The sequence below is a fragment of the Athalia rosae genome, chromosome 4 (assembly GCF_917208135.1).
Source record: "Athalia rosae chromosome 4, iyAthRosa1.1, whole genome shotgun sequence".
Classification (NCBI taxonomy): domain Eukaryota; kingdom Metazoa; phylum Arthropoda; class Insecta; order Hymenoptera; family Athaliidae; genus Athalia; species Athalia rosae.
In genome coordinates this window covers 7423604-7449256 of record NC_064029.1, presented here as the reverse complement: position 1 = coordinate 7449256, position 25653 = coordinate 7423604, and the positions used below count along the sequence as shown (strand labels likewise).

Sequence of the window (25653 nt, the reverse complement as noted above, 5' to 3'; positions counted from 1 at the left end):
TAATAGTACGTACTATTGGTACGACCAAGGTACGACGTGTTGTGAAGTGGCTTACATTCAATTATCAAAATAATACCAAGACCAACTGGCAGTCCTAAATCTAATGCTTGTTGTGTACATTACGAAATTTGGTTTATCGCATGTTAATTAAGCCTTACAACATTGCAGAGTTGAAATTCTGTGCTCTAAAAATATAGGTTATGATCCATTATAAATAAGTAATTTCTAATTAATCTTCAACACTCAACATCATGGCTGTTGTAATTGAGACAACAGTCGGTGATTTTACTGTAGACTTGTTCACTGATCAGCGTCCACAGAGTAAGTCAAAGTTCTATTCTTTCTGTTATATTCGTCAACTTTTGTCTCTAAGCTGAATGATCTGATTGACCTCCGTTTTGCAGCATGTCTAAACTTCTTGAAACTGTGCAAAATCAAGTACTACAATTGGAGTCTGTTCCATTCCGTACAAACCAACTTTATAGCACAAACCGGAGATCCAACAGGAACTGGGAAAGGTGGAGAAAGTGTGTATGGCATTGTGCTAGGGGAAGAGGCTCGATACTACGAAGCTGAACAGATGCCTAAGATCAAACATGACCGCACCGGTTTAATATCAATGGTGAATTGTGGCAACAATATGCTGGGCTCCCAATTTTTCATAACATTAGGCTCAGAGCTGCAATCCTTGGATGGTCAGCATTGCGTTTTTGGGGAAATCACAGAGGGCTTAGAAGTCATTCTTAAGTTAAATGAAGCGATTTGTGATGGGGACTTCAGGCCTTATCAGGATATCAGAATCTCGCACACAGTTATTCTAGAAGATCCCTATGATGATCCCAAGGGATTAGTCATTCCGGACAGGAGTCCTGAACGTACTAAGGAAGCTCTAACGGTACGTCTAAACCTTCTCCAAATTTCTAATAAAATTCCCTAAACTTTTGTGTTTGTTGTTAAACATTTCCAGAGTGACAGAATTGGAGCAGATGAAGTTATAGATGATACTGCAGGCATGACCACAGAAGAGATAATTGAATTGAGGAAAGAAAGAGAGGCTAAGGCACGAGCCACAATTTTAGAAATTGTAGGGGACTTGCCTGATGCTGATATGGCGCCACCCGAAAATGTATTATTTGTTTGCAAATTGAATCCAGTTACTGGAGATGATGATCTAGAGATAATCTTCAGTAGATTTGGGAAAATCATTGGGTCAGTTAACAATTTTCTATTATATAAAGAACAGTTTTAACACGCAAATGATTTGAGGACTCTTATAACGTCACACGAAGTGCTTAAGTATTTTATTTCTTTCAGTTGCGAGGTAATAAGAGACCGTCAGAGCGGAGACTCGTTGCAATATGCATTCATTGAATTTGCAGACAGAAAAAGCTGTGAAGATGCTTATTTCAAAATGGATAATGTACTCATCGATGATCGTAGGATACATGTTGACTTCTCTCAATCGGTGTCAAAAATGCGTTGGCGAGGTAAAGGTAAAGGCATTCAGTACTACGATGATAAAGAGAAAGTAAACCAGAATTTTGGAAACTCGAAGGAAGCCAACCAAAAAAATGGAAGAGGATACAGAAGTCATGCAGACGATAAGCAAAGAGAGAGAAAATGTTCCTTGAGAGAGGAAAGTGCGAGGAATAGACATCAAAATCATAGAAAAGATACAGTACTGGAAGAGAGTCACAGAAAAAGTAGAAACATTGAAAGGCGATCTCGGGAAAGAGAGACCAGTAGAAACGATAAAAGGAGTAATGATTCACGAGACAGAGCTCACAACGACTATAACAGAGGCCGAATGGAAGTAAATAGAAAAAGGAACGACGAATTTGACAGAGATAGATTGGAGAGGAATATTAAACGAGAAGACAACTACAGAGGTAGGGATCGTAGGGAGGATAATAGGTATTACAACAACAATGAAGATAGAAGAAATGATAGAGATAAAAGATATAGAGAAGAAATAGATCGAAACAGTAGGTTATCTAATGTCAGAAGAAACGATGATAGGAAAGAACGACCGAATAATAGGTGGGAAGAAAACCACAGGAGGAAAACAGAGATGGAGCGCAGAAATAGAAATGACGGTGATGGACAAAGTAGATATAGAAACGAGGATGTGCGGAATAGGAATGGAAGAGAATACGCGGTTCATGATAGAAAAATGGTTCATGGGGAAAGTCCGAGGGAGTCGTCAAAGGACGATGTTGGCAGAGATGTTCAAAAAAATATCAGAAACGCAGAAAAAGAAGTTACACCAGTCAAACATGAAACAAAATCACGTAATTCAAAAAGCAGCACATCGTCTGAGGATTCATCGAGTGACTCAGAATCAGATTCAAGCTCTGAGTCGGATCAGAAACATAGAAAGACGAAGAAGAAGTTAAAGAAACGGAAACACACCTCCATTACATCCGATGATTCGTCAGAATCTGATGACGCAAATAGCAAAATTAAGAAAAAGAAGAGACATAAGGAGGATTCAGATTCTGATGATAGCGATGATGACAGAGTGACGAAAAAACAGATTGATAAGAAACAAAAGTTGAAGAGAAAGAATTCCAGCTATGAGACTGCAAAGAAAAAGCTTAAAGTTAAAGAAAAGAAAGTCAAAGAAGAGAAGAAGAAGGAGAAAAATAAGAAGTCTAAGAAAAAGAAGGTAAGTTCATCTTCTGAAAGTGAATCTAGCTCAGACAGTTCAAGTTCAAATAGTTCCGAATCAGATTCTCGCAAGAAAAAAAATAAAAAGTCACACTTGAATAAGTCGAAGAAGATAAAAAGATCGAAGAAGTCCAGAAAACGAAGTGAATCTACCTCAAGTTCTGACTAACAGTGATAGGTAGTCCTACTAGGTACTAGGGTATTCAATTATTCAATTAATTCTACCCTATCATCAAATCCACGTAAATAATCGGGCTGATAATCCCGAAAAAATTGTGAATTAAATGTATAGTTGAATTACAGGGTATTGCAACTAACTTTTATGTAGTACCAACTCCCATGTTTTGCAGACTACTTAAATGAACTTTTGAATGCTCTGATTACGCTCGGTAACACAGATATCCGAGATATCATATTTTTATGAGAACCGCTACATGTTATGAAAAAACAATAAATAAAAAATATGAAAATTTTTTATCAATCAAATATCTCATATATCTGTTTTTCATCCTTTGCATGTATTGATTAATACGAATAATGAGTTTGTTCGTCATTACCCTACAGCATTTTCCCGGATATCCTAACTGCAGATCCTAATTCAAAATGTATCAACATTATCCATGATGTATAGGTATTCAGAAAAAAGGCATAAATTTTTTGCAAATTTCTGCAATGCGCAAACAAGAAATGCGTGTTTATCGATTTTGAGTGTCAATAGCTTGTTGAATCGTGTATACTGAAATAATAATTTCTCTTCTATTTTCTAAGCACATCAGGGGATGACAACTGATGAGAATTTATCGCGACGTAGAATGCGGGGGTGTAGGTGCGGGACAACCCCGTTGGTCGTACGAACCGACAATATCTCTCAACATTCCACCTACAAGCTTTTGACGGATACAGCGAACGGGGCGCAGGCCCACTCTTGGTAGAGTATTCACCAACCAACCCCCGTTGAATCCGTTTCATGAATGAAACTAACCATTTGCATCAACAGGCGTCTCTTACTATACCTACGCTGTTTTGACGATCGATCCGACCCACCGAGATTCCCCACCCCTAGGTTCTGGCTGCGGATTTTAGCGAGGTACCATCGAGCGTCCTTTTCAAGAATCAACTGATGACGTCAACGCCGCGGAGTACTGCATCCCCCGTCCCGCCTCCAACCCTCGAGGACCTGTTTCCTAAACACGTTCGAAAAGTATAGGAATCCAGGCGGAATTAGAGCAGTAATTCAGAGCCTTTGTTGAACGTACACATTTTATTTTGAGTATGATAGTATTGAAAATCGAAACTGGCTTTTTTATAGTTGCAATAATCGATATGCCTATTCGTAATCGTTCAGAGGTAATTACGTTAATTAACGGCTAATCAGAGAAGCATTATGAGAGCTATCTCTCTATCTAGCATAAATCAGGAAAACTGGGTCAAGAGGATCAGTCTGAATTCATCATTGTCCTGCAGCTCCGATTCTTTTCTTCAGCATCAGGATTTTTTTCTAAAGAATCATTTCCGGCGTCGAGATTACGTTGCAACGTATAACTGTCTGAAGAGCGAACGGTACATACATAAAAATCTGAACAATAGATTACGATCATGCTTCGTCGGTTCAGAGCAGAGATCCTTGAAGCATTCAGAAACTGATCTGATCTGAACAGCATCTGATACCTCGCTACCTTAATCACCGATTTCTATTTCAAGGAATTTCATTTCTTCTTGATTTTCGCATGCGAGCCATTCAGTTGGATCTTTAGCGATGAAATAAATTTTAGTTATCGTATTGTAAAGTCCGGAGAAACTTTGGTCGACGTCTCAAGATGTAGGAGCGCCCCGTTCATCCCTTGTACGAACGCGTGGGCGTCACGGGGTCCGTAAGGAGCTTGCAGGGCGTCGCGCGTCGTGGGCGTCGCGAGGCGTCATGTGGAGGGAGGTGGATATGCGGGGGTGGCTGATCGACCGACTCTGCCGGTCCCTGCCTCCCTAACCGAGCCCTGCCAACCACCACTGCTTCCCGGACCGTCAGAGCTTCAGGTGGTTCGGCTCTCTTTCAACGCTCCAACCCTTTCGAGAAATAATACCCGAGAATCGCGCTAAAACTTCGATACCAAGGTGAACTTTTCTCTTATCTATTTTTCCTAAGACTCGTTTTGTTGTTCACCATAATTTATTCTGTGTTTAGTATATTAAGTCTCGTCACTTTTTTTGTACATCATTACAGTATAAATAAAAACACATTACTTCCATCGGTTGATCATGAGAAAATTTCCACTTGTTTCCGGCCGCTTGTTTCTGTGTAAATAAAATTCGTATATTACCACAGAATGTTTGTAACGATCGTGCGATTTATTTTCAGTTAAAAGCGTTTCAAATGAGAGTCTAGTTGGTAGGAATTTCTACAAGCACTTGTGGTTTTTGCGTATTATATTTTCACTATGCAAACGTCCGATACGCTGCATGTTTTATAATTTGATATAGGATGATCGGACGTAAGTAAATACGTAATCGACTATGTATATCTCATTTACGTGCGGACCTACTTGAAATAGAACTATATACGTGTATATAACTATAATTAATTAATAACATGATCACATAAAGCAAGCTAAATATACAGTCATTACAGTTACGCAAATTATTGGTTCATCAGCAGAATAATGAAGCGCCGTATAATTTTCTCCTTACGTAATTCGAATTTATGCACATCTTTCTTAGGAAGAGCCATAAATTTCTACCTGAATAATTTATTCCGATATCTACTGTTTCGTGGATATTATATGTAATAATATGCCATGAAATATGCAGTTATTCAGGGATCTTTGGCCGGGGTGAGAGGGGTTTACACGGTAATCAAAGGAACGGAAAGTTTAAACTGTTCTTGTTCTCATCACTGTTCTGTTCTGTTTCTACTTCAAGAGTTTTTCATTTTTCTTTCCGTAACTCGTGTTTCTCTCTCGGTTTCTCTCGAAGAAGCATAGTGAGATACCTTGGATTTATATGCATGAAATCCTCGAACAGGGAAAACTTTACACAGGAAATATTCGTTCACGTAAAACAAGGGGATAAAAAATTTTATTCAATTTGTCCTAGGGATGAAACTGCAGATCGTATATTTATACAATTGGTATATTCTATAAGTTTCGTGCGTTTTTTAGCTGCGTAATTCCGACTAAACAGGTAAAACCGCGTACCGTACGTCGCATCGCGGCTTATCGATCAATTTTGTTTTTATACAACCGACCTAGCATGTTTTTTATAAATCTAAAAGCATATCTCCAGATTAGAGGCATTTCAATACATATTATATATGAGTAGGTACACAGGTATGTATTTGATATCACGTATCCGCGTACATATTTGCTAGGCACACGCATTGAAATTTCCTTTTTCATCCATCTATATTATCTCACACGCAATATCGATAACGCATGAGAGAAATTGAATTTCAAGTTATAATTATACAGTTCTTTACACCGAGTTATCACCGAGGATTACGAATTTTATTAATATGATAATACATAAATTCGAATGAAAGAAAATAACTTGATCGAGGATGAAAGCAAACACGATTCACTCTTTAAATGCGCGTCAATAGAATTGCTCGGGTATTCGCTTAAGGCTGACCCAACTACGCTGTTACTACTGCGGATGTGTTCCGCACAAACTGCTAGACGTTCTCCACTTGGCGTATTATATTCGAAAACTTGTATCTGATGAGGTGTATGTTCTCACTCGAGTAAAGTATCCTCGTAAAAAGTTACGTGGCATATCGCGAAGTGCAGAGAAACGATGAGCGAAATTGGTTTTTAATCGGGGGGGTCGTTTCCTTTTCATTTTATTACTTGCAATGATAATAATGTAGGAGGAATGAAATAAGAGTCACGGGCGACGACAAGGGCGTGAGTTGTTCGCGAGTATAATAAATCCTGAGAGATAGAACGCACGGTTTACAATTTGCGTCGTTAACTTGGCAACAATCTACCTTGGCTAATTAATATTTAAACGAGCTTTGTCCTGTCCCACTATACGTTGATATTTTCTGTTACCAAACTAACGCCTACAAAATACCTTGATCTATAACTTGCACAAACCCTATTACAGGCATCCAATCAATTTTCCACTTCATCACTCAGCATCTATCTCTAAACTTCATTGACTCGCGGCATACGCAGCTATCGTAGCATACGGTTAACTCTGCGTGAAATATTTCGAACCATGTTTCTATGGTGGCAAAGGAAAAATATTCATATGAAAAACAGATGTTTTATTTTTGTTTTATAATTTTTTATTTCAATAGATGGTTTCGGCGTGGTTTGGCATCATAGCCGTTTGCCTATCAGCAATGATGGTCGATGCATTGTCTACGACATTGATGCAGGATGTTCAACGAGCTGATCAAGTTTTACGTCCTAAGGGTACGTGACATTCTATACCGTTACGGGCTTTATAGAGCGTGAAGACTTCAGATCGCGAGATATAACACCCATTCCATTAGAATAACAAAAAACATAAAAAATTTTAGCGAAACGTGCCCAAGAGCTGCTAATGTTTGGAAATCAGCAAAATCGTCAGGCTGAAAATATAAAACCTGGGCTATTCTCCCCAACAGCGGAAAAACGTAAATTATTATTTTTATTGTTATTATCGTCATTGTATACATTAGAAGAATTCAATTTTCTGCGCTTGACGGCTGCCTTGATTATAAAAAAAAAAAAAAAAAATACTCAAACAAATTATTGTATCATAACGTTCAGGAACAATTGGCTCTTCTGGACTAGAAGAATTGAAAAGTGCTTTTCCATCAGCAACGGAAAAATTCAGCCGTACAAAACCCGTCGCTATTGGAGGAGGCGCGGCATTACACGATAGCTATGATGATACTCATTTACCTGCATCTTATTACAAGGGTTATCAGTGAGTATAATCATAGTATAATCGATTTTATATTTCTCTGCATTCTCTGCTGCAACACAATTCGCAATGATAACGCCATCAACGTTGTCCGTTTATTCTGTATCTCATGTGTTTATGTACAGATACGGGAAAATATTAGACAATCAGCTCGATGATAACGCTCGTAACTGGCTGGAATTAGACAACATGAAAACTTGGGACGTTCCTCCATACCCTCGATATTACAGCGTCGGTGATGATCGTCGTAAAAGATCTGACGGCAGTTCTCAACAAGTTTCATCAACGTGCGCTCCAGACACAGCTTCTGCTGTACCATTGTCAACTGTGGCTCCTGTCCAAGCCACCCAAATGCCCCAGCAACCCGTCGCTCAGGTCAAACGAAGGTAATGTTTTTGCGTATTGTTATATTTGATGGCGATGCTGTAATTACATTAATGATTTCATGTGGCACGCACTTTTTCCACCGGCCAATTATTAATCCTGTCGAGAATTTTTCCGACATAACTTGAACTCGTGAGAAAATAATCAATACAGAAATTTTTTCCGATTGTGGTACGCAAAAAATATTTAATTCAGTCCGACGACGAAATTATGCAAACGTCTGGAGAATCCAGCGCTCGCCGTTTGACTTTAATCGTAAATTTCCAACCAGCAAACCTCATTAGTTACATCCCTGATGCAAAGGGAGGAAAATGTAGTCGAGAAGAAAAAGCTATTTCTAGTAATAAGGGTGGACGTGACAAGCACCACCAACGGACCAACGATAAGCGAATAATTTGCATATATACGAAGTTACGGAACCCTTTATATTGAGTTACAACCCTCCTAAGCCGGCTAGCTCTTGATACAGACACAAGCGTATTGTTTTTGTACTCTTCTTGAAATCGAATTTAAATGATTCTAGAAAAGATGGGAAACCATCAGCGCATCTGAACAGTTTCTTATTGTTAGTAGAAATTACCTTACGATAAAGATAGGCATCACAGCGTGTGAACGATATTTTTCGGACAGCAAAGAGTAATTTTTTATAAGTTTAATAATTAGCACTGCATGCGAGTGCTGCACTTTAGCTTTACTCATTCTCATTCGAATTCGAACTTTTCGCTTATATATTATGAGAAATTGCCTGAATTCGGTAACGAAATTGATCTATCTATAAATTTGATCGAGTTATCCTCAATTTATCGATCCAAAAAGTGAAAAATCACGGATAGCTCGATGGGAAAAATTCGTAGCTCAATTTGACCAACGGATTCGTGTTCCTGAGGTCAAAATACGTAAAAAAAGTGTCATTCAATCGATTTTAAAAATACTTCATTCTTGACTCAAAAATTGAAAAAATCCAAAGGGGTACCCCTTGGAATTTTGTCGATTTTTGGGTAAAAAATCGATATTTTTTTTAATCGGATTTTATATGCTATTCTTACGTATTTTGACCCCAAGAATCCGAGTCCAAAAGCCAAATTGATCGATCTAAAAAATTGATTGAGTTATCGCCAATTTATGGCTCTGAAAAGTAAAAAAAATCAAGTTTTCTCCATGGGTTTTATTCACCATGTAATTTAGTCGACGAATTTCCGTTTTCGGAGTCCCAATACCAGGGGAACCAAAAGCTCGAATATTATGAATGAAACCTATTCAATTTCTAGCCTCAGACATCGCGAAAATTCGGATCAAAGACTGGGATTTTTTCTACTGAAAATTAAAAATTCTAAACTCACAACCCACAACGACCGCGCAATTCTTGCAGCCCCGAGCGTCTGTTCATCTTTACCGTTAAATATGCGATTTATATTTTCGGCGAGATGTATAGTGACGCGTGCTCAGGCGTCGGCACGTCCAAAATGCAAACATAATTTATGGCTTATTATAGGTGATGCTGTGTGAATATTTGTTTTTCCTGTTCTTCGTCCAAAGATGAATAGTGCGAGACGATTTGTCGGTACTTTTTAACCCTCTTCCCCCCTTTTTTGTATCTATAATTGAATTAATCGTGCGATCTGTGAACAGGGTCGTAAGACTACCTTTCACCACTTAGCGACCTACCCCAAAGTATTGATTTTTTCTTAGAATTTTATGTAACCGCAAAATCTACATATGTACAAATTAGGTGGCTACATATTACAGTTTTCACTCGGCTAGTTGAATTCTGACTTAGTTTTTTCATAAGAGCAGTAGAATTAGTTCATAATCAACTTTGCAGGGTGAACACATAGAAATACCGTTTATTTTCATATATCTTTCATCGTTTTCTCAGAATTTTTTACCTAATTAATAATTATCATTATCCCTCATTATTGCTACGCTTCCACAAATATACCGTATAGTTATACAAAAGTGTTCAGGATCGAACACGGCGAATTATCAATCAAGATTCTCTTGTTCACTTTTCTCAAACATTGCACCGTCCGCCGGTCATTTTGACAAATTGGATAAAACGTATCTTCGTTATTAGCGTTATAACCATATGATATTCCGGTGTTATTATCATCAGCATTGTTATTATCTTTGTTATCATGATTGCCACTTAATAGAACCCATCAGTATCCCCGTATGAACCTATAATAATGTAAGTGTTTGGCACGTTTGGTGTGGAGGTATGATCGTTCCACGATGGGGTAGTTTTGCCGCAGGTTACCAGGCCACCTGTGGCGTGGGCGCAGGAGTGTGGAATGGATCGATGTGTTTTGTTATCTAGATAGGGTCGTCGTCATCGTCGACGTCGACGTCGTCGTTTGCTTTTGCGAAAATGGTTCGTTCGTATGGCGATTGGTTGCCAGGCAACCTCAATCGAGAGAGCAAAGGCTGAGAAAAAAATAATATACTGTAACCACCGTCGTTACGGTTCATAGAAACTACGTCGCGGCACTTGGGAAGAAATTATAACTGATAAAGGACGATGCAGATGCGCGAGATACAAGCGAATCTTTTTAATTCCCTGAAAATGAGACCATCAACTCCTCGTGTAGCATCATAATAGCACTACGTCACGTAAATTTCTCGGACGAATTTTTTTATAGTATCAAGAAAGTTCACGGTACTGAGGGAGGTAAAATTTTCCTTCATAAATACAAACCAGCCCTCAGGTATCACATCAAATCATATCAGATGTTTTTGGAACGATACAACTTAAGCGTTGTCACCTCCGATATCGAATAGAAAAAATGAATGATTGTTGTATCGAATAGATTTTGGTTTTTTAAAAATAATAGGGGTGGTTGGCTATTAGCCTCTGGTCTACATGCGTGATTTATGTATGTACGTATGAGTTTACATTTCATTCAGGAGTCCCTCATTTTTCAGTGAGCCGAATCCTGCTGCTTCGCAGAACGTAAAGCAAAGTTTTTTGAATGGGTCGTTACGATAGAGCACCACCTGAAATTAATGTTTGCTGTACTTATAGATAGATGTACGTATAGGTATATACGTAGATATACGTTTGGGATTTGCTGCGGTCGACGTATACCTATACAACGTGTACGTATGGCGCCAGCCTCCATTCTGTTGTAGAGATGCGGGGGTGTGGAATGAGGAGGTCGATAATCCTGTCGAGTGCGGATTTTCCAGAGGTTTAGAAGTGGGAAGGGACTTTGAGGGGGCGGCTTTTTGGGGATGGGAAAAAGGTGAATGGAAACTAAAGCCCAGGTGCTGAACTGGGTCATAACGTATATTGAACAATCGTAACAGTTGCAAAATTCGAACACCGTGCACAGATTGTCCGTAGAGAGTTTTTCAGATTTACCAAGGATTTTATACGAATCTAATTTCTGATATCGTTTTTAATCAAGCGTGGATTAAAAACTGCAGGTATATAAGTTTTATTTGCAAAGTGCGTGTTACTAGGTGCTATCCTAGGTATCCCAAAGCACGCGATCATGAAATGTCACGTCAATACTTATGTATTATACATATACTCGTGATAAAAAAAAAAGGAAAAACATTTCCGGCCAATTATTATAAGTACCTATAAGTTTAAGCTGGTTACAAAAATCCATTTTTACCGTTGGTCTGAAATTCATCGAACAAAAATTCCAAATCCTTTGCCTGTGTTTGAAAATTTCGTGTCTTTTTGATTTTTCCCTAGTCTTCCGCTGTACCAGGAGCCTCGTTACAAACGCGATCTAGGCCCCCAGGATGTCCTGGCACTTTTATCTCTATGGGAAGCTGAACGTCGAGAAGGGTATAATATTACGTTTACGATCGTATTATAGCCCGTTTCCGGTTTAAGAAACTCGTTATTTTTTTTATCACAGAAACTGGCCTGGATATAATGCCGACGACTACGATAACAGCGATGACGACAACAGCATCGTTGACGTTGACGACGAAGATCCCAGAAATGGTAATTACCTATTTGAAAAATAATCATTCACACCCTTGTGGATTGCTTGTGGAAATCGATGAGGACGTCGTCTGATGAGAAATTCATCAATCCATTTTTTTAAATAAAATAGGGGCTGCTTGGCTCGAAGGACCCGCATACACGCCGCGACATTTTAGCGTAGGAGATGACACCCTCGGTTCTTCTGATATTGGAATTCCCCGTTCACGACCAACAAATTATTATGATCGATATGGTAATCAGTTTGGACAACAGTATGGCGGTGCCCTTTATGGAGCACCTCAATATGCAGCTGGATACTCCCGAAATGATTACGCTCCGGAGAAAAGATTCATGGTATCGAAGAAGCGATCACAGGTCACTAATACAGAACTTTAATCTGTTTTGAAAAAAACATGATGCAACTTTAATGAATTTCTTTTCGTACCGCGGAAAACGCGCCGTGTTTGAGGGAAATTTTTCAGTAAAAATGTAATTTTTGCCGCAGGCTTACAGACCCTATAACGATGGAAGGAACACCATGGTCAATCTTGCTGAGCTTTTGAGGACGATCCCACAAAATTATGGTAACTATCCGAACGAAAGAGCTGATTCGAGCTATTATCATCGTCTCAATTTGTAATCTTATTTATTTAATCCAAATCTTAACTATTAACGACCGGGACGAGCCGAAAACTTCAGGTTCACATACGTAATGAAAAAATTTATCTAATTGGTCCAAGGTAAATAAAAGCCAATTGGTATAAACATGAATAAAATTTTCCGTTTCAAGCATCAATATCTTGTGTACATCTATATTACCTGTACATGGCAACGTACAAATTATTTTATCCAGGATATTTTATTCGTTGTTGTACAAAGCAACGCTGAAACCGCGCTTGTTATTTATTTTCTTCTTGTTTGCTCCTCGAAGTTCACGTTCATTTCAATACGTATGTACATACGTTATGCACAATTCGCGGTTTTCGAAATGCGGTGGTTCAAACAATTTTAGACTGACTACAAATTCCGTATCTCCAGAAATGACGTGGGTAAACGAATTCAAGTATATAGGTCCGATCATTTCACTTGTAGGTACACGCATATTAATCGAGTCCATATATTTCGAAATATTTTCTTCAAACTACTGTGCTGAATAGAAACAGGGATGATAAGGTTTCTGAAATGAAGTCGAGCAACTAACATATTTAATTATTAACCAGCATCATTTTATGCTATACAACGCCTAACACAAAATACAGTTGAAACTGAAAGTTTCTCGATACGAAATTTGGCGATAAATAATTAAATTATACGCATAATTGACTACAATATCTAATTTACGTGATGTAACGAGATCAACGTGTGTATTTAATCCCTGATTGTGTCGTCTCGAGCTATGGTTAACTGGAGATAATGAGTGGGGCTAAATTCTAGGGGGTGAAAAAAGAATAGAAAGCCAGATATTGTTCGAGAAAAAGAAACATTTTTACCGACGCCTTTATTTATGAAATTCATGTTGCGATTGGTCATACAAAGTTGAACGCAATTTTTCTATTTTTCAATCTTACTGAAGTAAATTATTGGCGAGACACTATTTATTAAATTTCTCATAATGCATCCATCAATTTTAAAGTCAATCTCGAAAAAAATTGAATAAATAAAATTAGAAAAATCGACCAAATATTAATATGAAAATATCTGCACGATCGAACGAAACGATTCAGGCAATACTTAGTTAGTCGGCTACCATATGCCACGTCTTATATTCTCTCGGGGCAAATTTTCTGTTTCCTTCACTATTCGCGATAAAGAATGAATGTCGATCATTATAGCCCTACTGTACAAATTCAGAAACATGTTGTGAAGTATTTCCTTGTGATTTAATCTACTCTATATATTCGTGGCATATTAGTAATGTAATTTTGTTATATTTTTGCTCCAGTTAATCATAAGGTATGGGACTATAATGGTAGCGGTGCTAATAAGTATAGTGCACCTATATACATGTGTCATCCATCTTACGAGTATATAATTAATGTTTATATGTCGAAGTGAATTTTTTTATCACGCTGGAACTGGAACCACCACCGCAAACAAAATAATCATCTAACGTTTTGCAGCTAATTAAATCTTGATCCATGTGCTTACTAGTTACGATTGTGTGGCGTTGCGAAATGAATCGGTGATACGTGAATTATTAATTATCGATTGTAGTATAGCGCGATTGTTTCACAAGAATCGTATGGGACCCTTAAAAATCCGTCGGTCTTTAAATTCCGTTTTAAAAATAAGCCGGACAACTAGAGGAAAGAGAAAAGAAAAAAATGCTTGACTACATATCATCTAATTGTTCGCTGAGAACAATCTGAGCTTTTTCTATAAAAAATTTTGTCAAACAAGCTTTTACACAAAAATCAATATTAATCTTCACCGACGACGAATAAAATGTGAGCAGCGAATTTTTCAATTAAATTCTTGCTAGATAAACTAATGAGATAAATATTCTAAAAAAAAAAAATATCCTCACTCAAATTTGTACCTATACTACTTAATAAGATAGTAAGATTCTCTATAAAACTATTTTTGAAATTCTTCTGCACGAAAGCGAGCTCCAGTTTGAGTTATACTCTAACTCAAAAAGGTATAGTCTAATTTTTCAGCCAGTAAATTCTAGGATTCGAGCGTAGTTATCATTATCAATCGGAACTATGAAGTTATAAGTTTTCAAATTCTAATATGCGAATATGATTAATATCATTCTCAACTGCTGAAGTGATTAATAATTATAATTGTAATACGGTGTTTGGCTCGTTTTAAATGTGCTTTAAATTATCTATCTTCTATCTTAACATTCGATTGTAAAATTCTTCTGCAATTGAAGAATATTTGATTGAGGCAAAAGAAAAATTGCGTCCTTGAAGTGAGATGAGGTAATCGGACCTCGAGATATTATAGCTTTCTTATTTTATGGAAAGTACGATAATAAATTTCTGAGAGCCAGGAGTAAAAGTGCTAGTTAAATAAATCGAGACCTGATAATTATGATGCGACCGGGTGAATTGAATTGGATAAAAAAATTATACCTACTTATATAATATCCTCCTCTTACGGTTGCAAAATGAAACAAAATCAATTTCTATCCTATACGTAGAGTATGCATACCCATAATATGTATGTATACTATTTATATCGTTAGTCATAATATATGGTCATTCATATAAGTATACGTATATAATAGAAAGAAATATATAAAAAAATATATATATATATATATGCCTATACATATATATTCATGAATTCATTTGTGTATAACTATTTATTATAATAATATGGAAAATCTAATCTAATATACAATATATTATATATATACACACACACGGTATCCTACTAATACATGAAACTTCATCTTGAAAATATTTTTCAATCAGTGGTGCTTTCGTTCGATCAATGTATGATGATTAAACTGTAAAGAGGGTGAGAGACGAACAATAAATAATTATATTCTATGCATGCACTATCCGACTTTCCCTATATTAAAATCTTATAAAAATAATAGTGCAGTGTTAGATTATCATAGCGGAATTTCGCACGAAAATATCAAGAATTTATCCACTCGAGAAAGCTACCTTAAAAAATTTACGCAGCTATGAAGTGTAATAAAAGTAGCGCGTTCATAGATGAAGGTTCTATTGTTATATAATTTGTCATCGATATAAAGGCTGTGGTTCTTGGTCATCATAAATAACCCTATGCTTTTGCTGTAATTAGGAACCGAGTTGTGTTGGCAGAAAGAGTTTGACAATGTCATCTGATAAGGCAACGAAGAGTGCTGCTGTCACAGCGTATATAAAGAAACTTGCTTGGGAAAATCTCACGAAGTCACAGTTAAATCAAAAACTGATGTACGCCTGTACAAATCGCGATATTAGGCTGGCTAAAGAAGCTATTTTGCACGGCGCTAATGTTAATCATCGCACATCACACGGAATGACTCCTCTTCTTGCGGCTGTAGAACATGGTGATATTGACTTGATCATACTCCTCTGCACTCAGCCTAAAAGCCCTATCAATCTGCAGGAAAAGACTATACACGGTCAGATACACATATGTGAAATTCTCCATCTTTTCCATAAAGTGAAAGTTGATCATTGGTTTTTTTTTTTTTTTCTCTATTAACAACAATAATTGTCGTTTCATATAGGGTCAACCCCCTTGCATTTGGCGGTTCTATACGGTCACAGAGTAGTTATGCTCGAGCTACTACGTCTAGGAGCATTAGTAAATTGTTCGGATACCCTAGGCCGTTATCCACTGCATTTTGCAGCAACTCAAAAGGACGTCGGAAGTGCGAGGATGCTAATAAGATTTGGTGCTCGCATCAATGTCTACGACGCTTTTTCCGACAGCCCTCTTTCTATCAGCGTTTTACGTAGGCCTTGCGTAGCAATGGCGAGGCTTCTTTTAGCTAACCGGTATTACTCGCTGAAATTTTATAAATACTTCACTATACGGGTTCTTTATTTATTTATTTGATTTTGAATGAAATAGAGCGTCCTCTGGTCCGCCGCCCGATGGTCTTGGTATGGGCCTTCTTCTTGAAGCGGTTCTAAGTGCGCGTCGCACTTCAAACTTCGAAGCTATCAAGGTTCTGATTTGGGCAGGAGGGGATGTGAATATCGTAGATCCTATAGGATTGAGGACGCCTCTACATTTGGTTGCGATTAACGGACATCTGGAATTGGCTGCGTGAGAATTTTGTCAGTGAGACGTGTTTTGGTATCGTTGCATTTTGTTACTATTTTTTTTTTTCATAGGTATCTAATTAGCCACGGTGCCGATTTGTACGCAAAAAATCGAGCCGGGCAAACTCCTTTGGAAGTAGCATTTAACTGCCGTAATTTAAGTGTCGCGTACCTGATCGAAGAGAGTCGCAATATACAATCAAGAAGTCGTATCAACCAAATCCTCGAATCTACCGAAGGGTCTGACACGCCGATGCGTAATCGTGAATAGCGATGAACATGAAGTGCCGGTATTGTGCGCAATTATCATATTTGTTAATAAATTCATTCACGTATTTGTTATCTGGAAACGAAGTAGTTCGGGAAGGATTTGCAAAGATAGAACTGAATGTGGGCCACGTGTACATGCAGTTAGATTTTATTAAAACAAAATTAGAAAACAAGTAATACTTTTAACAACAATACAAAGCATATATCTTTTGGTGGATATGCTTTAATATAAGGAACATATTTTAGAGTATAAAAATTGCAACTTACACCTAGATATTCGTTTTGAGCACCAATTTTTTGTCAGACGTTTACATAGAAGACGATTTGTATAAAACAATCTTACTTTTTGAACAACTTAATGTTGTTCTTAATACGACGTGTGATATTAATTTTATTGAGTTTCAGTATATCAGGTGATTACTAAAACCTATTGTCGATGATCGTTGTATTTTACAGTACGGTGTTTAAAGTTCTTGAAATAACTTTTTAGTGATAAAATGAAGTTAAATTCTCGATAATGGTTAGCGACTTGAAAACATATAAAGTATTTGGACGGCTACTTTAATAAGATAAAAAAATAATGATTTCACCGTGTTTTGAATCTTTTCACAAAGATTAACGGAAAAGTTAGCACCGTAGTTTAAATATTGAGAGAAAAATCCACTACCAATGATACTGTCAGTATCACTTCTGGAAAAACAAATAATAAATTAAGTACTCTGATCTGAGCAAGGCATGGGAGTGCGTAATATATAAATTATAATTATTTACCTCATACGGTTTGAGTGGTACATCGAATCTATTCCCTTGTAAAGCATAGTAATGCTTAACTGTCTCCACAACGTTATTCAATTCCACACAAGGTCTCTTCACAAGCTCATAAAGTACTTCAATCATCCTCAATAGATTATTCAACATATTTGGGTCCTGATCTGTTTTCCCTACATAGGCAAGATCGATATATTTGGTATGCTTTTGAAGGATTTTTTTTAGCCTATTTTTCGCGTGTTGGGGGAGCGGTTGTGTCTGAAAAACAAATGGTATTTTAAATGACGTCTAAATAAGTTATCGGTGTGTTTTATTTTATATCAAATGGTCATTGAAAAATCACCAGCACCTTTAAGTATGGTCAAATTTACCTGATAACTACAAATTTTGTCATAAAGAGGCCAATCTTCGGTACAGGGTTCGCATTCGCACTTGAAGTAGAATTGTTCGAGTAGTTTTTGCTGCCGTTTACTCTTCACTGTCAGGGCATAGTGAACTCCATAATTGTCATATATCTAGAAAACATTTTCCATAGAATGTAACCAAATTGTAAAACAAATTTTGCACAGTATTCAATGTCTACTATACCATTGAGATGATCCAGTCTGATTAAAATCAATAAATAATTTATAATTACCTGTTCACCTTTCTCAATCGGGTACATAGCATAGAGAATTATATGATCTTTCCGCGCTCGTCTCGTCACACTTGAGTCACAGCTATGATTAATAAGACTATAAAATGGCATTGCTGCAGCTCCATGCTCATAATCTTCTAGACCACGAAGCTCCCCAAACTGTGGATTATTGGAAAAACAAAATAAAAATGAAAGAAATACACACATAAAGCAGGAGCATGAATGTAGTTATAGCTCTAATCATTTATACCGAATGAATGTTGCTGGGAATTATTTGCTGATGCTTTAGTATCAGCCCACCCACAAATGTGGCTGCTGCATTTTTTGTTAATGCATCACAATCAAGCATCAATTTTTCGCCAAACATATTACTTTCACGACTCAATATGTGTGTGATATAAGCTGCTTTGAATGCTCTACCGAAGAGATCCGGGGCTGAACGTTTCTCAGTATTTGTCACTAGACTATAAACACTACTATATTGATCACTGTGCAACTTTCCATCAGCAGAAAATCCCTTTGTGCGTGGATCTGCAAGTATGTATAATTATGACCATAAACCTGAATAATGAGTTCGTTGAAGTAACAGGTGATACTAAGTACTTCATTGTAGTAATACCTTTATGATTATCAATTTCGTCAATTTGTTTTCTCAGTTTGTCCAAATATTTTCCTTTTTGAGTCGCCAGGATGGCTAGCCTCATACTAAATAGCCCCAACATGTTGAACTTTAACAGCAGTAAAGGCCCAGTAATGGCGCACTCAATTTCATGATACTCCTCCCAGGCCTGAACTTGACAAGCTTGTGAACAATACATAGCATTAACGCAATAATTGCATGGAGTCATGGCCATAGAAACTTGCAAACACTTGGAACAGTGTGTGTAAAAGTTTTCAGGCATGAGAAACAAAGCAAATGGTTTTTCTGCGGCTAAAATTTCTCCTGGTCTGATCTTACGAGTGGCAACAAGATGCCTGCCCAATTCAGGCGTATATTTTATTGCAACTGCATCTGAAGCGCATGGGACCTCCGAATTCGGAGTTTCAAACTCAGGGAATTCATATTGTGCTGACTCTGGCTGTATTTCAACAATTACGCACGGTGCCGAAATAAATTTTTTCAGCTGAATCTTCAATTTCTTTGTTTTGTCTTCATCCAAAGACATTTTGTCAAGCCACTCCAGAGCTTTCTTAAATGATGCTTCCGCATCAGGCTCACCCAATGCTGTGAGACAGAGTCCTTTACGTTCATATAATTTTGTTTTTAATTTATCTGGGTATTCCAAGCTCAAAGCTCTGTTAATGTCATTTATGCAGTCTTTGTATTTCTCAATTCTAAAGAGTGCTGCAGATCTATTTGCATATGCCAAAGCCAGTTCTTCGGATGACTCTGTTGCATACGCTATGCTTTCAGTGTATTTCTCAACTGCTTTATAATCCCACCCACCGATAAATAATTTATTTCCCTGTGCTCTTAGTTGTATCGACTTTTCAGAATTCTTATCCAACGATTCATAATTAAGGTTCACTTTATACTTCATCATTAATTGCAGAGCAAATATTACTCGTTCTTCATCGTTCTGCATTTGGCCAAATTTAATGAGTAGCTCTCGATTATCTTTTGCATCCAGCATCTTACGATTCAAATCTAGCATAAGGGCTTCCATCTAAAACAGTAAAACATAAATTTTAAAGATAAGTATATCCAAGTGTTCATTGGTATTTAATTAGCAAAACTTTTTAAAATATACAGCGTGTAGCATTCTCATAACAATCATTGGTATACCAATTATGCATTGTTTTCAGAACAATCATTGCGATTTCTAAATAAGCTGTGGTTTAAAAGTGACAATTAAATTGACATGGAATTATGAAACTGAAGACTTACGGTGCAAGAACTTTGTGCCATTTTAATTTGCTAATTTCTGTTGTTGAAAACTATATGCATTTGCAAATTGATATTTGATAATTGATGTATATTCCGTAACTTTTCATATAGTGTTCTTATGGTTTTTCTTCGGCGCTCATTGTCTGACCGCCTCAAAGTACGACAAAATACCGACTATCAACAAGTATGTATGTAGTACCTAGAAGTACGGAAATAACCGCGCTTATGATATATTTTTGTCTCGATTTACGGGAACTTTCAGCGGCTCAATTGTGTTCTGTACTTCCGTCGACAACAGTTGTCGCCGGTTAGCGAGAGAGAACGGTAGTACGTCATTGTGTCATCGCTTTCGAGAAATACGTAACCTCGAATTCACAGTTTGAAACATTTGTTTTTCCTTCAGCATCTAATCTCAACAAAGATTAGAGCTTTGTAAAAATGGCTATGTATACAACTCCGATATTGTATTTGAATATGGGTGGAGAAATGTTGTACGTTTTACAGCAGAGATTAACAGCTCAGGGGGTTGATTCGAACAAAAGCGCTCAAGGCCAGTACATATCAAAGACATGGCACGAGCACCAGATCTATTGCACGTTTGATGAATGAAGATACTATGGTAGAAATCTACACATGCACCTTTCATATTCATCACGCTTGAATGAGAGTGTCGGCTTTTGTGTTGAGATTTTTTATTTTACAGTTTTGGGCGATGTAACAACTGCATTATTAAATCCAAAGATATTAACAACAGTGTTTGAACCATCGCCACCAACAAGTATCTCCTGCATTCGATCTACCTTGGAATGTGTAGCTCTCTCATCAATCATGAGATTGGACAAAGCGAGTATGAATAAACTTTTTGACCTTATGATAATGCTGACCAAGTATCAACTTACTGTCAGCACAGGACCAAGGGAGGTAATTCTTCTGACTCTAAATCACATAGATGCAATGCACGAAATTGTGACGGACGAAAATGCTCATGAGTGCATAAACCTGGTTCACCAGATGCTGATTGATGTGAGGGATTGGAATTTTAATCTGGCAAAATGTTTATAAATCACTACATCAAATCTATGCATTTTTCAGTTGTATGGCAATATGACTATGGGCCAAGTTTGGCATATGAGAAACGAATGTTTGAAAGTACTTGGTGATTATTGTATAAGGGTCTCAGTTCTCTTGAGACTTGGACTTCAAAATGGTGACGGGAGTTTCAACATCAGATCATCGGAATATGATGAAAAATACACTAAGTATCAGGATATGCTCAATGGTATTAAGTTGAATGATACAGACTGTGAAAACTGTACTATAGGGTCTTTTGCCTTATTCGGAAATCGCGGCACTCTACTAGGAAGAAATGTGTACGTAAAATTAATGATGCGGTTGTTACTAGTTGACTGTTTCTTTTTTTGAAACTTCGACTTTCTAGCTATTCTCCATCATATGGGCAGTCGCCCGAGTCCATTCAGAACAAACTTCAACCCTTGAAGGATGTTGGGATCAGAAACGAATTGAGAATGCTTGAGGCACAATTAGGAGTAGAAGGAGCGTGTGGAAAAACGTTCAATTTAAGCTCATTTGCAGAGGATATTGATTTTATTGACGATCAAACTGACACCTGTAAGAAAGTCGACTCACAAAATGAAGGTGAAATGATTAATCTGGTTGTAGAAGATCTGAAGTCGAACAAAGAGTATAAAAATACTTTGAGCCACAGATATGCAGATTTTGTTGTATCTGAACAAGAATCTAGTACGGACTTACTAGAACTACTTGATAAAGTAGAATAAGGATGAAGAACAATGATGAATGTTGTCATCTCTAATCAGATAATATAAAATTAATCATTATGGAACACAAGACAAATTTTATTGATTATTGCAAGTTTAATTTGCTCTCAACGTGATGTTTTGAATTCACTTTACACAATATCCCTATGTACAGCACTGTTGTAGCACCTATGAGACCTTTGTTGAAATACTCGGATACACATCAGTATGTCTATAGGCCCACGATAGTTTCTTCTATAACTTTGTAACGTGTTTCATCTTATGGTTAGGTTTGTATGCTTTTACTCTTTGGTCATATCCAAGACATATTTTACTCCTGTTTTTCCATCAAGACTGAGGGCATTCGAAACTGCTTCCTGGTAGTTGCTAAATGGTACAAGTTTTGTTGCAGGGGACTTCAACTTTTTTGCGATATGCAGTTGTGCTAATTCATCATACATTAGCTGACGCTCTTCTGATTCCAAATGCTCCTTTGACCACTGCGATGCCCAAAAGCCTTTCACTGACACATTCTGCGGTGATAAAAAAAATTTATCTATTGCAGTAGATCTCAAAAAAGGATGGGTAGGTGTTCTATTCATAGGTACTTTGCCAGATGCTACCTTGAATATCAGAGCTGATGTCGGTACGGTAACTGGTTCCCTAGACATTCCTCCATATGTTACCATAGTGCCATTGTTATCCAAGTGTCTTAATATTTCCAAAGCACTTTTGCCTCCTACGCAATTCAAAGCTAGCTTTGGCCTTGGTAATTTATTTTTGAAAACTGTAGATGTACGGATTTCTTCTTCAGTCAGTACTTCTGTGGCTCCTAGGTTGATCAACTCCTCCTGGATTTTTTGAAAAAACAAACGGCATATTGTAATTAATGCATCCAGGACTGATGATATTTGATTTCATGTTCCAGACTTGAGCTATCGTACCTTTAGATCTGAAATTGTTGGTCTATCACGGACGGTACTGACATTTAAGATACCCCAAATTTTACAGAGTTGTATAACATATTGCCCAACAGCAGAGTTACCGCCATTCTGAATGACCGAATCGCCACGTTTCAGGCATGCAAAGTCCTTCAGCATTCTGTAAGCAGTACATGGGTTCACATTGAGCATACTTGCCTCAATGTTCCCCAATTCTTTCGGGACCTTGAATAACATGTCAAATAAATGTGATGTGCCATTTCAATGGCAAAATCATGTTTCACAGGCTCATAGAATGATTTTACCTTGAGTAATTGCTGCGAATTATAAGTTGCATGTGTCCTCCATGTACCAGACTGCCCTGTATTTGGTACAACTTTATCACCAACTTGTAAGTTCTTAACTCCAGGTCCAACTTCCAATATTACACCCACACCCTCATTACCGGGCACAGCCGGTAGTTGAGGTTTACTGGGATATTTACCCTGGATTGTATTAATGTCAGCTGGATTGAGAGGAGCTAGAAGCCATTTCACGATTACCTTGAAGAATATATATGCACTAAATACCTTAAATTTATCAACTTCGATTACCAATTGTTTGACAATGTTTTGAAGGTTGATGAAAGTTGAAAATTATCAACATTAGTATTGGACTCACCTGGTCTTTGGTAGGCTTAGCTAGTTTGTCAGTATGAACTGATAGAACCTTGCTTGGTTCTCCATATTCTTGATAGCGTAAAAATTTAGAAGATATATCGCTGCATGTTGCACTCATCAGCCGGGTTGTAATGGAATTCGTATTTATTAGAGTTCGTGACACTGTCATACAATATCTACTAACTTGTAACGCCATGATACAAAATTGGTCCACTATTCCGATACTACGAATGTTAACAGATCATTCAATACATAATAGCTTTTATATTAAACTCAAATGATTCAAAGGGTATGGTTCTGCGACCTGCGATCCGGTTAATTGCTAAGACATTTCTTAGCGATTACAACACCACGTAGGGCAGATTCGCTAATCATCCACGAGCCTTTTTTATCGACAAGATCGTGTTATTTCATCTAGTTCAAGAATAACTTCATAGCTGGCTCTAACAGTTGCAAAAAATCCAAAGACGGAGCCTTCGTACTCTTTTTTAAATTTTTGGAGCCAAAAACTAAATCTATTCGCGTCTTAGCTCAAAGATCTCTAGCGTTTTGATGGGGGTTGATTTTTTTTTGCTAGAAAAAATTTCTGGTTGCAGTCATCCAAGATGCGATTATTTCAACGTGTCCCAATTAAATGAAGCTGATGAATAATTACCTCACATTTATTATAACATTTTATTTGATTTTCAATTAATTGTCGTAATATTCATACAGGTTGTATAACATTATATAGTACATTCTAAGTTTTATAGCTTATCAATTAAATTAAACTACTAAAATAGACTTGGTAAAATCAACTGCTTAAGCCATTTTAGTGACTGATTGTGAGATTATCGCCGAATTTTTTCGATAATCCTGTCACGCGTCCCAGCCCTACAATCTTCTAATAAGCGCATGTTTAGAAATAAAAAGCTACATATTCTAGCCGCTAACTGTTTTTATTCCCTACAGTATAATCAGTGGTTTTGATATCTATTTATTTTTCGTTCAACACAATTTGATGGATTATAAAGAGTATTGAGGGGAACTAATTGTATCTGCACTTCGCTGTTCTTTGTAGCAAAGACACCGCGTACTTTTCTTCCTTTTGTATTTGGGTAACAGAAATATTGGCGGGTAATTTTTTTTCGTTTTAGTGAAAAATCTACGTATAAAATCACAAGCTTGTCAAGTCGACCGTAAATTACACAGGGCAATAATGAAATTCTAGCGTAGTCTGCACGTGTGTTTCAATAAATCTCAAACATTATCGCTTAGCGAACAAATGTAAGCGAAATAAAAGTTACAATGGTTCCGGCGAACCATCATTTGAATATTTTAACTTATAATCAATGGTAAAACAAGTCTCAAATGTATTTTTTGTTCAAAACTGTGGTTTCCCATTTATCGACGTATATATAGAGTGTACATTTTTATTATACTACTACGCGATTGAATGCAGATCAGAGATCATGAGAATGACATTTGCTTTCGGCTTTTTTTGCAATCCCACTCCGTTTTAACTTGAATAGCCAACAGGTGATGAAAGTACGAGAAGTTGTAATGAGTTTTTATTCGGATAATGTGATCATGATCTGTCTGATCTCTGATCTATTTCGTCAAATCACTTCTATGACGAATTGAACATTTCTTTTAATACACAGGATTTTTGATACCTAAGCTCTAGGCTCTTTTTTTTTTGAAACTTTTTCTATGTATAAACTGTCTAGAAATTCTTACGTAATAGTACTTGTATTTGATATTGGGATAATATATCAATATACCTATGTTTATCTTATTCATTCATATATAATTGGAAATTATTGCCAACATTTTGTGTACATATAGGTATGCACGAACTGTACGTCTTACATTCCATCTACCGAGCACAACTACAGGTTATTTCAATAGTTACTACAAAAAATTAGCGATATAACGACTAACGAACAATCTCACATTAGGTAATAATTTTCAAAAATTATCAACGAATGGATCGTGAAACCTTCAGTCAATTGGATTATTTTTTCAAAATAGTTTCGAGAAAATAAAAATTACACTCAGGTATCGTGACCTGGATTCTCGTACT

General features: G+C 37.0%; 6 protein-coding genes across 7 annotated transcripts; 4 read left to right on the top strand and 2 right to left on the bottom strand.

The window, feature by feature from the left end:
- The first annotated feature begins 19 nt into the window (after nucleotides 1-19).
- LOC105692628 (peptidyl-prolyl cis-trans isomerase sig-7) lies at nucleotides 20-3156 on the top strand. Its single transcript, XM_012411947.3, has 4 exons — nucleotides 20-321; nucleotides 405-895; nucleotides 968-1209; nucleotides 1315-3156. The coding sequence occupies exons 1-4, from the start codon at nucleotides 252-254 to the stop codon at nucleotides 2837-2839; spliced, it is 2328 nt and encodes a 775-aa protein (XP_012267370.2). The 5' UTR covers nucleotides 20-251; the 3' UTR covers nucleotides 2840-3156.
- Nucleotides 3157-4625: 1469 nt separating this feature from the next.
- LOC105692643 (prohormone-2-like) lies at nucleotides 4626-15419 on the top strand. Its single transcript, XM_012411965.3, has 9 exons — nucleotides 4626-4779; nucleotides 6965-7082; nucleotides 7190-7285; nucleotides 7422-7581; nucleotides 7704-7964; nucleotides 11666-11761; nucleotides 11835-11923; nucleotides 12036-12280; nucleotides 12411-15419. The coding sequence occupies exons 2-9, from the start codon at nucleotides 6965-6967 to the stop codon at nucleotides 12543-12545; spliced, it is 1200 nt and encodes a 399-aa protein (XP_012267388.2). The 5' UTR covers nucleotides 4626-4779; the 3' UTR covers nucleotides 12546-15419.
- Nucleotides 15420-15543: 124 nt separating this feature from the next.
- Nucleotides 15544-16918, top strand: LOC105692588 (26S proteasome non-ATPase regulatory subunit 10-like). The gene is made up of 3 exons (XM_048653762.1): nucleotides 15544-16395; nucleotides 16454-16651; nucleotides 16720-16918. The coding sequence occupies exons 1-3, from the start codon at nucleotides 16154-16156 to the stop codon at nucleotides 16916-16918; spliced, it is 639 nt and encodes a 212-aa protein (XP_048509719.1). The 5' UTR covers nucleotides 15544-16153.
- Nucleotides 16919-17052: 134 nt separating this feature from the next.
- On the bottom strand, nucleotides 17053-20390 carry LOC105692754 (SET and MYND domain-containing protein 4-like). Its single transcript, XM_012412176.4, has 7 exons — nucleotides 20211-20390; nucleotides 18942-19989; nucleotides 18573-18853; nucleotides 18323-18481; nucleotides 18057-18200; nucleotides 17689-17943; nucleotides 17053-17607 (listed from the first exon to the last, which is right to left on the bottom strand). The coding sequence occupies exons 1-7, from the start codon at nucleotides 20229-20231 to the stop codon at nucleotides 17602-17604; spliced, it is 1914 nt and encodes a 637-aa protein (XP_012267599.2). The 5' UTR covers nucleotides 20232-20390; the 3' UTR covers nucleotides 17053-17601.
- Nucleotides 20391-20509: 119 nt separating this feature from the next.
- On the top strand, nucleotides 20510-22085 carry LOC105692756 (protein OSCP1-like). 2 transcript variants are annotated; one of them, XM_048654219.1, is made up of 4 exons: nucleotides 20510-20760; nucleotides 20914-21233; nucleotides 21303-21580; nucleotides 21649-22085. In XM_048654219.1, exons 1-4 carry the CDS (start codon nucleotides 20649-20651, stop codon nucleotides 22007-22009), a joined length of 1071 nt encoding a protein of 356 aa, XP_048510176.1. In that variant the 5' UTR covers nucleotides 20510-20648; the 3' UTR covers nucleotides 22010-22085. The 2 variants fall into 2 exon arrangements, with proteins under 2 accessions (XP_048510176.1, XP_048510177.1); XM_048654220.1 differs by having other exon boundaries at nucleotides 20572-20829.
- LOC105692755 (enoyl-[acyl-carrier-protein] reductase, mitochondrial) lies at nucleotides 22067-23947 on the bottom strand. The gene is made up of 5 exons (XM_012412177.3): nucleotides 23590-23947; nucleotides 23235-23471; nucleotides 22933-23154; nucleotides 22612-22839; nucleotides 22067-22521 (listed from the first exon to the last, which is right to left on the bottom strand). The coding sequence occupies exons 1-5, from the start codon at nucleotides 23782-23784 to the stop codon at nucleotides 22291-22293; spliced, it is 1113 nt and encodes a 370-aa protein (XP_012267600.2). The 5' UTR covers nucleotides 23785-23947; the 3' UTR covers nucleotides 22067-22290.
- Between the last annotated feature and the right edge of the window lie 1706 nt (nucleotides 23948-25653).